At 40.8% G+C, this 13,836-nt stretch overlaps 1 protein-coding gene across 2 annotated transcripts in view; it reads right to left on the minus strand.

Annotated features, from left to right (window-relative positions):
- Nucleotides 1-13,836, minus strand: part of cachd1 (cache domain containing 1) — a 124,176-nt gene that overhangs the window by 25,243 nt on the left and 85,097 nt on the right. For both annotated transcript variants that reach the window (XM_085138643.1, XM_085138642.1), the window contains exons 5-12: nucleotides 11,906-12,032; nucleotides 9,262-9,406; nucleotides 8,955-9,168; nucleotides 8,717-8,866; nucleotides 5,969-6,238; nucleotides 4,985-5,134; nucleotides 1,915-2,038; nucleotides 1,699-1,816 (exon numbers count right to left, since the gene is read on the minus strand). In XM_085138643.1, the coding sequence (XP_084994769.1) occupies nucleotides 1,699-1,816; nucleotides 1,915-2,038; nucleotides 4,985-5,134; nucleotides 5,969-6,238; nucleotides 8,717-8,866; nucleotides 8,955-9,168; nucleotides 9,262-9,406; nucleotides 11,906-12,032 (1,298 nt within the window). The remainder of the gene's footprint in view (nucleotides 1-1,698; nucleotides 1,817-1,914; nucleotides 2,039-4,984; nucleotides 5,135-5,968; nucleotides 6,239-8,716; nucleotides 8,867-8,954; nucleotides 9,169-9,261; nucleotides 9,407-11,905; nucleotides 12,033-13,836) is intronic.

The raw sequence follows: 13,836 nt of genomic DNA on the forward strand, positions 1-13,836 counted from the left end.
TCTGACATAACGTCCGACGCTCGTCTTTTGTGGCCTCGCGAGCTGACCAAAGGGAATATGGTGTCACATCTTTAATAGACTGAAGTCTAGCAGTGGTTGAGATTCTGACAGCACCCATATATACCAGCTCTGTTTTCTGTGTTTCCCATCAGCTGCCACCGCCAGAGATTTATGGGCAGCACACAAACAAATGCGCCCGCTTTAGCAACCGGCTCTAAAGGAATCCCACACAAGGCTAAGCCTGCTCTCATGATCCCCTCCCTCCCAAATAAATGATGCAGCACACTCAAATGTACAGTAGACAGTTTTCAGAACCACCCAGGAGATTTATGATTCAAATTAGAGCAAACATGAATAATGATACAAATCCAAAAAGGGGCCCTCGTGGACATATTATTTGCACAGCAAAAAACTGATTGTTTGGAGGGAAGAGGCAAAAATAAATATATTAAATTTTTTTTTTCTGTTTTCCTTTTTTCTGCCTCTGGAAAGCTCATTTAGAAAAAATGGAGACTGCTGCCAAACTCATGGCAAAGGTGACGTGTTGGAGCTTTAATGCCTGAAGAAAACTAAATAAATGTCAAAACCTTTTTAAAAAGCCTAAAGTGAAATGTCTAAAATTAAGTGTGATATTTCTGCTCCTGCCAAAAAAATAATAATAGAAGAATTGAAATGTCAAAAAGCAAAAAGACTCGCGTGAGGCATGATATTATTGCTGTCCAGTTCCCCATCTGTTCCTTTAACATGACACTTAAGGGCCTTGTGGGAAACGTGGATCCGAGGAGACAAACAGTTTCTGAGTATGAGAGCTCTTGGTTTCATTCAGACGAGCTCATTATAGGTGGGGCCGGTGGAGGTTTGGTGAAGACATAAAGGCTGGGAGCATAATTTCTATGCTGCTTTAACACAATGAGAATGATAAAGAGCTTTGGACCGCAACGGGAGACGGGGAGAAAGTAAATGAAATCTTCAGTGCACCAACCATAATAATGGCTCATTGGCCCAGTGCACTGACTGACTGTGTAAGCTTCCCTTTTGGGAGGCACAATCATTTTGCCTACACTCACTCTGTCCTACTGCCATTGCTCTGAAAGTACTATCCTCTTGTTCAATGTTGCATTTACATATTTCTTTCCCCTCTGGCATGGTTTGAACATACACAGAGAGTAAAATGAAAGGGTCTGAAAAATAACAAGACTTCTTCTATATTTGGATGAAATAGTAAAATGGTAAATGGCCTGTAAATATATAGCGCTTTACTAGTCCCTAAGGACCCCAAAGCGCTTTACATATCTAGTCATCCACCCATTCACACACACATTCACACACTGGTGATGGCAAGCTACATTGTAGCCACAGCCGCCCTGGGGCGCACTGACAGAGGCGAGGCTGCCGGACACTGGCGCCACCGGCCCCTCTGACCACCACCAGTAGGCAACGGGTGAAGTGTCTTGCCCAAGGACACAACGACCGAGACTGTCGGAGCCGGGGCTCGAACCGGCAACCTTCCGATTACAAGGCGAACTCCCAACTCTTGAGCCACGATCGTCCCCACGATAGCATTTAAACATAAACACGTCTTTTTGGGGTGTGTGGTTGTAAAAGAGTGAGCTGAAGTTTTTTGTGGAAACTGAATGTCACCAGTGACCAGGGGGCATTTGTTTAGCGTCTTTTTACCTTATCCTTTGGGGAACCTACCAGTTTCCAGGCATAGCTGACATTGTACGCATCCTTGCTGTTGTCCCTGAGACGGTTGGTGTGCCAGGACAGAGAGGAGTTAAGGGGCACTTCAATGATCTGACTGCCCAAAGGGAGACTGCAAAAACAAAAAACAAAAAGCCACATAGGATAGTGCATATCTATCCACGCATGGCTTTGTTTGTTTTTTAAATTCATGCAATTGTCCTTTCTCACCTGAGGATGTTCTGCCGGACGGCAGGGAACCCTGGGATGTTCTCATAGTGGATAATATCTGTGTGCAGAGGAGGCTCTGTCATCAGGTAGGGCCGTGTCAGAGAGGGGTGCATGAGGGTGTAGCCTGAGAAATTAAACAACCAGTTTGCAGTTACATTACACAAGAGCACAGACCAACACAGTAAAGCAGGATCTGAATATATAATTAGAAATAAATGCTGCAAAGTTAGTAATGATACTGTTATTACTCAGCGTTAAGTCATACTTTTTGCCAAATTAATGTGCAAATCATAGCCTAGATTTTCTTTCCATTTCACAAAACAATAGATCGGTGTCTTCAATGCTTAGACTTTACAGCAGGGATCAAACCAGGGTTGATTCTAAGGCTGCGGCCTTCCTGGAGGTAGCTATGTTAATTTCCTTGACTAATAATTTTTGTCACAGACGTCGTCAACAACCAATTTTCTCCTGATGAAAACAAGACGACAGCTAAATAAAAACTCATGCACGAGCACAAAAACGATGACGCAATGGACTGACACGGTCTTCAAGGAATAAAATCTAGATGAAAATGTTCTGGAGCGACAAGATCCAATCAGAATTAATTAAGCTGTGTAAAGAGGCAGGACAGGTTTGGATGCGATCCAATCAGAAGTTATCTCTTTCTGCAGCAAGGTCAGACGCACATAATTTAATCTGATGCCGACAAATGGACTGGGTGAAGGGGACACTCCCATGCTCCAAGTTTCTCATGAAAACGTGACAAAATGTGAACGCTTGAGAGAAAGAGAAGAGTCCACATATGGACACATTTCTCATTTGATGTCAAGGAAAATAAAATGCTTTGCAAACCGTGTGGCGCAACTTTCACAGGTAAAAACACGTCAAACCTCAACTAGAATTAAAAGAATTTTGATGTCTAAATTATGACTAAACTAAATGACATTTTAGTCAAAAGTTTGCTGTCAACATTAACACTGGTATTTAACTGTCAAAGCATGAGGGAAACATGATTTATAAAAGGCTATTAAATGCCAGGAAGACTGAAGTCCTCGCCTGTGCCCCTGATATTTATAAACCAGTAAGAATGCTACAGTTTGGGATTCCAGGTGAATCTGGAAACTTGTTTCCATTTATAAAGTAAATACACTCTGAGTAAATAAATTATGATATCAAGTAAACTATAGTAAGGCCACCTCCTCCGAGGCTTAATAGAGGAACAATCCAAGACTTTAAAGTTAGGAAAGGATCATTTCTGCTGGTTAGGAGAAGGAGACGTCTTTAGTTACTTGTCACACTTTAAAACTTGAAGCACAGCCTTTACCAACATCTTAAATTTCCCTTGTGCAAAATTACAGCATCTAGCCTTGAAAATTGCCTTAGTGGCAAACAGTACTTTGTGGTACTGTGATAAACGGCTCTTAAGAAGCAGTAATCATTCTGGGAGAGACAATAAGCCATTTTATATGTGCTGGTGCGAAAGGTCTAAAAAAACAAAATCTTGGAGTTTTGTGTTTGTGAGTATTGTATATTTACTGAAAGAGTGCAGTGCGTAATTTTAAGATTTACAATTGTGCCCTGCTACAACTACAGTGCATACAGTATATACGCACTTCTATTAAATCCATTTTAGAAGCAGACGTGTATACTGGTAAACACATTCTCCCATATGAGAACGTGTAGCAATATTTTAAACGTACTAATCTGTTTTCAGCTCTGTACTCCTGGAGCTTTTTGTCAGCTGCATGTTTACTTTAAACGTATTTACCTAAACTCTAATTGGCAGCAGACGATTTGAATGCCAGCTAATGACTTTAATGGGACTCATTTGTCAGCGTTTACAGAGTTGGAGCACTAATAACCACGGCACAGTAATAACTTGTAATTTGATGGCATATTTATTACAATAACAGACATTGTAGATGAGGGGGGCAAAAAAGGGACTCACTGAAAAGCACTCAATTCACAGAACTGCCAAAAAGCTAATTATTACTAGGTAATTAATAGTAATAGTAAGAAATATGCTGAACATGTTCATGTGCTTTCCCTCAGCTCTCTCGAATTATTACTCCGCCTACGACTCACTCTTTTTAAACTCCTGAAGCAAAAAAACAAAACAAACAAACAACACAAAAAAAACACTTAAGTTATTTTTATTTCTAATAAAAGTGCCTCCACATCCACTTCTATAGGTTAAGAGTTTAGGTTAAATTCAGTTGTACTTGGGCATATTCATTTAATTTATTTATTGCCACCAACATATTTAAAACATATTAAAAACTAATTTTTCTAAAGCCTGATTTTTATTCTTCATGATTTCAGCTTGTCGGGAAGACAAACTCTTCATCAAATATTCCTTGGTGTTAGTAAAAGGTATCACTTCTAATGCCATTTTGCCATCTAGCAAAACGGTGACTGTTAAATGTCATTTCTGTCCAGGCCCACAGAGCACAACCTGGCCATTTCACAGCACCAGTAATTGAGTCAGAACTCAGCCGAGGCCAAGACAAACCAAGAACGGACATGAGCGCTATTTGTAATGTGGCGTGGCAATCCACTGAGGCATGGTTCGAGTGAAATGCCAAAGGAATGCCAGTGCTACCTACAAGACGCCAGCTAGCCTAATAAAGCGTAATGCCTGTGGAGGAAGCTGAGACACAAAATGAAGTGTAATTCCATTTAGAAGCAAATAAACAACAAAGTGTACTTAAGTGTGCTTATTTAAAAAACTGACTAATTTCCTGATTGATATTTGCTGTGCAGGCGAGGCCAAGCAAAAGTGGCAATGTGACACTTGGATTTGCCCCGCTGCGTTTAGCACTACCTGGGAAAACTGTTAATACTGCACATGAAGAGAAAGAGAAGAGATTTGCGGCGGACCACATCAAAAAAGTCTGGCTGTAGGTAATCCTGCCGATTCTTCTGCGATCATGAAAAGACACGTGTGTGTCTCTGTGTGTGTGTGTGTGTGTGTGTGTGTGTGTGTGCGTGAGTGAGAGAGTGACAGAAAGAGACTGGTTTCTGATGAAAAGGTTTGCACTAAGCTGATAACCACCTCTGTGTGACTCACCTTTGTTGTCAATAAGGAAGGTGTATGACGCGAGCGAGTCTTGATAGTATGTAACATCCTCCAAGATGTACGCCAAGTTCACATCCACCCCAACCACTCCCAGGAGCTGGTTACCAAAATAACACGGCCGGCTCACAGTCATAATAAACCCTGTGGAAAGTACAGGCAACCATGTAAGGTTCACTTCAGGTTTAAGTTTGCCACACTAAGCGCTTTTATGAATGGGTGTAAATAGGTGAATGAGGCGTGTTGTATAAAGCACCTATAAAGTCCTCCAGGAGAGCAGAAAAGCTCTGTATAAGAACCAGTCCACTTATCATTTATATAGTGTGTCAAATCACAGTTGCCTCAAGGCGCTTTATATTGTAAATAACATTAAATAATACAGAGCGTACAATAATACAAGATGATCAACGTCTGTAGAGTTTAGCTAGCTGCTCGGCACTGTATTGGCACATGGCACTGAATTGGACTTACAGAAAGACATCTACTGCAATTGCATTTTTTACCCACTGCTTTTTAATCCATTATTGCAAATTTAAATATGCCATATGACAGAACAAAATCTAGAGTGTGATTAAAGTGGTGGCTGGACTGTTTTACATTTTGAGAAGTTGAGGCTAATAAAAGATTAAATGTGGTGTTGATGCTGTCAAAAAGGTCTCAACTGGCCTAAATGTGAGGATTTCAAAGCTAATCGGGAATTAGAGTAACTCAACATGATATTACTTCCTGGTATGGTATCACAATGCAGGGATTTTGTAATAATCCGCACAATGCATTTACCTTTTCATTATATTTACTCACTGCACTGTCATATTAATTTTGTTGCAATAGTGTGCCCATATAATGACGTGTTCCTTTTTTCCTTATTTACTTATTTACCACTACCATGAGGGTTGACAAAGCAATGGCTGCCAGTTGTGGTTCAGCATCAGGTCAGTATGAAGTTTCCTTTGGTGCAGTTCGGGCCACACTACTCACCGTCTCCCATCGGGTCGGCGTAGGGTAGGCTGAAGCGAGCCAGGTCAATCATGCGATTGGGCAGATTGATGTAAAAACGCCCCACTGTCGTTTCCAGGTTGCTCAGTTGGTTCAGCACCATCATGCTGCCCTTCACCACCGGCATTACTGAAGCTCCTGCTGACCCAGACGAGCGGTCTCGGTCAGATGTTCGGTCAACGCCGTACTTCAATGAGTTCTGCTCGGCGAGGTCCCTCAGGAAGGCCAGCTCCTTCAGGCCTGTAATTCCCTCTGCAAGAGGAGGGAGCGGTGTAGAATATGAGCATTAAAAAAAAGAGAGTAGACTCGATGACGGAATTTGTTTGATTTAATCAAGCAGGGATATTAGGAACAAATCCATAGCAGATGGCTTGGCTACAGGACTGTTGGACGGGGTAATTGTGAAAATCAAAAGAGCAGGGAGTGGTTGAAGCGGAGCTAAAAAGAGTAAACAGCTCTTCACTAAAGAGTGCATGACTCAAATTCCTATTATAAAAAGGCAACCAACTCTTCTCCATGTCCCTACTAGCAACAAGACAATTCCTAGAAGGAGCAGGAGAAGAAGTCACATCCTTTCCACCAAACGGTCAGTTAATTCAAAACAATTTCAAGTTCAATTTTTAGCACAATGAATCTTCTGGTCATCAGCAATGAGCTTGTGTCATCTGGATCATAACTAACACTGCTATCAAAATTTCAAACTGATTTGCCATCACCAACGAGCCCTAACTTGTGATCCTGCATCATGATCTCTATAAGCTTTTACCCGTACAGTCCCATGCATCAGCCAAGCCCAGCTGTCATCTGTCAAGCTCAGAGATTGTGACATAAACGAATCCCTCATCGCTTTAAAGAAAACATAGAATTGAGACCTTAATGCACACTTCAGACCATCTTTCCAAGCCTCATAAGGTCATTTAGACGAGGACGAATAACTGTGGCTGGCCCTGACAGCTGTGACATGGAACATTTGGCATCTGACAACCTATTGGGAAGGATAAAGCGAGTATCCAATCGCTGAATGGATTACAGCAGAATTCCTTTTTAATGCCAGGGCTCTGCTCCTGTGATCATTACACTGGGCCTGACAAGGGAGCCAATGCAGCCACGGGTGGCAGTTTCAACCAGAGTGGATTTTTTATCCACTTGTATCTGTTCACTTTAACCTTTGAGGGAAAAAATGTTTGCAATCCATCATTGTTTTCACCTCCTTTGTCTTTTGTTTGGTGTGACTGCTATGACCTGACATTAACAAGCTTTTTCATTCAATCTGACACCGGCCTGCACGAGAAAAAAAAAAATGAAATGGTAGATGTGCACCATATATCATCTTGCAAAATCAATGCTTCTTTATGTTTCTACCACTACCAAGAGTACCTTTAAACAGCCTAATATGAGAAGAAATTGAGTTTACTGCAAGATAATTCTGTGAAATCAACACTAATGTGCAACAGTAATGTCCCCCTCAGTTCCCATTTCTTTATAATAGTTCCAGTAGGTTTCCAGGCCAGGTTCCCTTGTCTCTTTTTTTTTTTTTTTTTAAATGCCATAGATACCACATTTTGACAAGCATAAAATAATACTTTTGAGGAGCAAAGTGACTCCTGACTACTACTCAAGAACTGTCATATCATATGGAAAGCATCTGAACGGGAATGGCTTCATTTTTTTAGTATGACAATGATCCCAAACAGCAATAAAAGCATACTGGGAAAGAAAAAACAAAGAATGGAACCAGTAAGAGTAATATCAGTAATCAGTCATGGGTTGGCCTCCCCAGACTCCAAAGAGCAATAAATGTCCTTCAAAAAGCCTGGAGAACTTCTCCTGAAGAGTACTTCTCAGGAATACAACAATAATAAATGATTATATGATGTATTTCCATGTATGTTTGCACGTTTTAATGAACTGGTTTTCACAGCAAAATAAACAGATGAGGGGTGACTCAAGACTTGCATGGTACTGTACTGTGAACTCACTTGTGGGTCTAAAATCAGGTAATGGCTAACAATATCTCATATTATTATATATAAGTGTATTAGTTGGTTAGTAAAGAAGAAAAAGAAGTGTATTCTCTGTTTTACATGACTAAGGTTGACTTTTTTTTCCCCGGTCAGAAAATATGGCGAGCGGTATATTTTAAAATAGTGCAACTGTTAGATAGCATCAACATGTCCAGTGGAGATTTGAAACCATATTCTAGCTGACAAGACAGTGTTTTGGTCAGAGTATCAGACATTGTTTTGGTAACAGAGGTGGACAACAGAGACAAACACAGGAGACTGCTGATCTCCTTGAACAATCAGCACTTCACATTTGGCAGGGGATGCAGGGAATCAGACTCCCACAGCAGGCCTTTCAGCTGTGTGCAGCATCAGCAACAATACAAATGTTTTTTTCTGAATATGCATTGCTAATAAACTCAGAGGAGGATAGATTTCTGCATCCTTTTCATCATCTCCCTTTAAAGAGCCAAGGTCCTCTGTCAGTCACACAGAGAGTGAGCAGCACGCTCTTTGAAGTCTCACTCTCTCTGCTCTTAGATGTACCTCATTTCCATTTCTCGATGCAAAAATAATTTGTATTAATGGTGGACTAAAGCAAGCGCAGCAGACACGGGTGTACGTGTGTTGCAGAGGGAGACGGGAATTAGGAGGCAGATGGAAGGACAAGGACAAATTTAGAGGAAAAGGAAGCGTACTTACTGCACAGACAGGCACAAACACCCACCATTCATGAGAGCGTACGTGAGGATCATGACAGAGTTGTTGAGGTGCCGGTTCTCCTGTCGGACCACACTGAGCGTGGCTCTCTTCACCAGCTCCGATGATTCTCGAGACGTGACGCCAGACGACAGGTAAATGATCACCATGTCTGTGGCTGATACACAAACGCACGTTTGCTACTATCAAACTCGGTGATGAAAACATGCTAAATCTACATTAGTGTCTTCTTATCTGAGACTTACTGCTCTGTTTGTTGTGACTGGTGGTGTTTCGAAGCAGCTGGAAGGCCTTCTCGAAGCCAGCTGCATGCTGCGTGGCTCCATCAGACGCCTTGACGTTCGACACAAAGGTGCTCATCTTCCTTTTCGTCTCGCTGGTGGCTGGAGACAGCAGACTTTTGTAACACTGGTCTAGAGAGCAGGAGCGAACGGTCTCTGCCACCGAAAGTACAGAGATCTGGGAAGGAGCAAAAGGGCCATCAAACCAAGAATGATATGAGATGTAAATACAGATGCCTGATAATGAAGAAAAGCGTCCCCTTTCACAAACCTTGTCATGCTCATCTATGGCATTCAGGATAACAAGCGCTGAGTCCTTGGCGATCTGAAGCTGGGTGTCAGTTATGGAGGCTCCGTGGTCGATCATAACCACAATGTGTTTAGACTGTGGACGCACTGCAGAAACGTACACAGGCCTGCACGAGTACACACACAGATACACAAACGGGATATGGACAGATATCAGTTTTAAATTATAAACATACTCTGTTGCCTAGCAGTTTCATAGTTTTAGAGGAAGTCTGGCACCTTCTTCACTCTATGCTGTCATTACAGAGTTGGTAACACTTTATAATACAGTCTGCAACTGTGACATAACTCCCCTGTAATTAAATGGAATTTCAATGTATTTTATTCAAAATTACAATTTAATGATATTCACCTACAAATAGTTAAAGGTAGATACACAGAAATAATAATACTGTAAGTAAATTTATGCAGTGCATAATTAATTGTAAGTAATGTGTAAGTAAATTTACGTAGTGCATAATCTCTGGGTGCTTTACAGGAAAAGATGCTGCAAGTAATTTTAAGTACTACGTTACTTTTGGGTAATTTTGCAGAAATGCAATAAGACATCCATCATACACATCACAGAATGAATAGTTTATGAAGATGTTAAAAAAAATTAAAGGTGTTAAATCACCTGCTTAATTCATGCCATAATACAGCCTGCAAGCCAAAATGCAAAACATGCAAAATGGGATCATATTTATTTTCCTTCAAAATTAGGATGAAATTGCACAGTACTTGTATCATTTCTGTGTCTTTGCCTGTAAAATACCTAAACTTAGGCAACATTTTATATTACTCATGTACTACATGAAATTACTTATACATTACATACAAATTATGAAAACTAATTACAGTATAATTATTTTGTTTCTTGCAAACACCTGATTTGTTATTCTAGTGTACATATTTTTAAGTATTTGTAAGTAAATATGATTAATTTGCAATTTAAAATAAAATGCATCGAAAGTCTATTTAATTCTAGGTGAATTACACTGTTAGTTGTGGACCATATTATTCAATTTTCAATTTTGTTATTTATATAGCACCAAATCACAACAACAGTTGCCTCAAAGCACTCTATATTGTAAGGGAAAGACCCTTCGATAATACAAAGCAAACAGAGAAAAGCCCAACAATCATGACCCCCTATGAGCAAGCCCTTTGGCAACAGTGGGAAAGAAAAACTCCCTTTTAACAGGAAGAAACCTCCAGCTGAACCAGGCTCAGGGAGGGGCGGCCATCCTCTGCGACCGGTTGGAGATGAGGGGATTACACAGTGTTACCCAACCTGCAGCTATATAAAAAAGAATCATCCAAAAGTAAGGATGTTTGGTTAATAATGCTTGATTGTGGTTGGGGTTTGAAGAAATATGACAATATTTTGAAATCCAGCAATATGACCTGCCATCAACCTTCTCAAAACAAAAACACTTCATGTTTTTAAACTCAGTGAATAAGGACTAAGAGTCTAAGTCTCAACAAAACAAAACAGGATTTATTGTTTACGTCTTACTTACCCCCTCTCCACACACCAACTCAATTTGTTTTGGAAAAGTGAGGCTACAGTTGTCTGACAACCTGCAGCATTTGCTGTGGAAAATTTCACCTCTAAAGAACAACTACCACCGTGTGTGGCTGTTGTCGAGTAATGACATGTTTCTTTCAGAAGCAACTCAAGCAACATAGCGTGAAAGCATTGGTTTGGTCTTAAAATACTGCTTACTGCAACTAAGTTTCCTAAAAAGTTGGGATACTGTGTCAAGTAAAGAAAAGAAAAGAAAAAGAAAGAAAAAAAAGAACGAAATGTTTAATTAAAAATAGTCCAAACACAGTATATCAAATGTTGAAGATTCGGCTGCATACTGCTCGTGTGTAACATTATTTCATTGATTTGGTGAGACTTGTCATTTGAGGTATCACTGTATGTGTTATGCTTGTATTATAAGCAGGTGGAGCTGCAGAACGGTGCAGACTGTAGGGGGTCAGTGGCTCTTTGTGTGTGGTGTGCTGGACAAAGCGACACTAACACGAGTGATGTACTCACAAAGCCTCATTCATACTTGAAGCAAGCCAAGCAACATCATTTCTCCCATGGCTGCACGCCAAACTCACTGACTTGAACAGCAATGGGAGAAATAAACAACAACAACTCAAAAGGAATAATAAAAAGAAAACAGAGGCCAATGCGAAATGCACAAGGGAGCATGAGAGAGATGGCTTTCAGCGATGGGGTGGGGTGGGGGGCGGGGAGAAGAAAAAAAAAACCCATAGCATTGGAGGTGTGAAATTCCAGTAGGCTTTAGTGGTAAAGAGCCACATTCCTACCAATGGCATGTGTGGTCGGGGTGTATGAGGGCAGGATGCCATCAACATGCCCTCTAGGCCACCCCACAGCAACTGGCAGAGGAGGAGGGATGGAAGGCGGGGAGGGGGGTGGAAGAGGGTGAGGAAGATGAAGGCAGGAATGAGCTGCCGAAGCATCACACTTGAACAATCTTTTCCATTATTATGTGTGATATTTGCTGACAAAGTGCAAGTTGTACCTATAATCTTATTTATTTACATTGAAAACAGCTGAAGTACAACAACACGTGTTATAAGCGACAGTAGCTGTTCTATACCTGCTGCGGTGCTCGTAGTTTCCTTTACAGTGGAACTTGTGGGCGGGGAAGACTGTGAAAATGCCCTCCTCCGAGCTGAAGTACTGCCACTTTATACCCGGGTTGGACTTCAGGTTGTCTGCCAACACTGCAATAGGGAGAGAGCGAGTGAGAACAAGGAAAAAGAAAAATACATTACTAAGGCTGAATGGGGAAAATATGTTGTCAGAAAGTTCAGCATACTTGGAAGCTTTTCTTGTTTGGATTTGGCGTGCAAGTTGTGAGAAACACTACATATTTCAGGAGTGAGACTGCAAGTGAGTGACAAAGCATCTACATGAGAGATCAGCCCTAAAGAAATATGCTACACGATATGTTCATGCATCATTGCAGTGATGTTTTACATTTCAATAACACCTCGACGCCTGATGGCGATGATCATAAAGTGTTGCTGGTCATATTGTCCTGTCCATAGTTCATAAGACGGAGCATTAAAAATACATGACCTGATTTGACCTATAGTATCTTGCATGTTTAACACAATGAGACAGACATGTGCAGCTGCTACAACACAGGACAACATATCTAACAATGCCAGCGCTGTACAGGAGGGAGAGTAGAGGAGAAATACTCTCCAGAGAACAACCCTGGATAATCTAAACCGCTGTTGCATGCCACTACCTCTCTCTCTCTCTCTATTACAGGCCTCATTAGATATATACATAACAGATAGAGAAATTCATAACAGATCAATAGGCAGGCTTGCTTACATCTTAACATATGACAAGGACAAATACATCTGTTTAGGCCTGGCCTGGCCTTTCAAATTGTTAAACTACTGGTTAAATTTCTTGTATTTGAACTCTGGCTTTTGTCTGAAATTAGAACTCTACTTATGTGATACAGTCTGCTAAACATAACCAAGAATCCTGGGACCGGTCGCGTCAGATGGCCCCGCCCCTCCCTGAGCCTGGTTCTGCCGGAGGTTTCTTCCTGTTAAAAGGGAGTTTTTCCTTCCCACTGTCACCAAAGTACTTGCTCATAGGGGGTCATATGATTGTCGGGTTTTTCTCTGTATGTATTATTGTAGGGTCTACATTACAATATAAAGCACCTTGAGGCGACTGTTGTTGTGATTTGGCACTGTAGAAATAAAATTGATTTGAATTGAATAGAAAAACTGCTAAATTTGCCCCCTTTAGTCACGATTATACTCAATTATACTTAAAGGGACAGCTGGAGTCGTGATATTCAAGGAGTCAATCCTGTTATGCTTCTTTTATACTTCTTGGGCACATGTGTAGTCAATTTATTGTAATGTAAATTCTCCAAGGACGAGCCCTCGTTGTCAGGCAGACATGTAGACGCCTACGGTTCCAATCACACTCACTGTCTAATAGCAAACATTTATGCCACCCTGACCCAAGCAGAGCCTGGCAGGCCTGTAAAGCATAGCTAAGGCTTCAGAGGCACTACTGACCTATTCACCAGCCTGCTGTGATAACACTGTGTGAACTGTGATTATATTTTTAATCAGAAGAAATTAATACAAAATACTTTAATAATTTAAGAACATGCTAAAATTGGCTCTTTGCATTATTACTAACCCACAATAATTTTAAGGTTTTGGGGGTTGGGGGGGGAAGTAAAAAGATACACATACTATTTTACATTTTATATATTTTATGTGAGCATATAAATAATATTAGCTGTTATTATACGTTACCGGATATATTGTTAGCAAAATATTTTACTTCCCTAATGTTCTCACCAACCCTGAGAACTCCAGTATTGGGCAGACTCTAGAAATAACAGCCAAATACAACCTCTGCAGAGGCCTGAACCCTATTTGCTTAAAACTAACAGAGTGATTTTTTTTAAACTGGGTCACAAAGTCAACAGTATCTTCACAGAGACCCCATCACAAAGCCAACAACTTCCTTTCCACTGAC

Source organism: Neolamprologus multifasciatus, chromosome 17, assembly GCF_963576455.1.
Source record: "Neolamprologus multifasciatus chromosome 17, fNeoMul1.2, whole genome shotgun sequence".
Lineage (NCBI taxonomy): Eukaryota > Metazoa > Chordata > Actinopteri > Cichliformes > Cichlidae > Neolamprologus > Neolamprologus multifasciatus.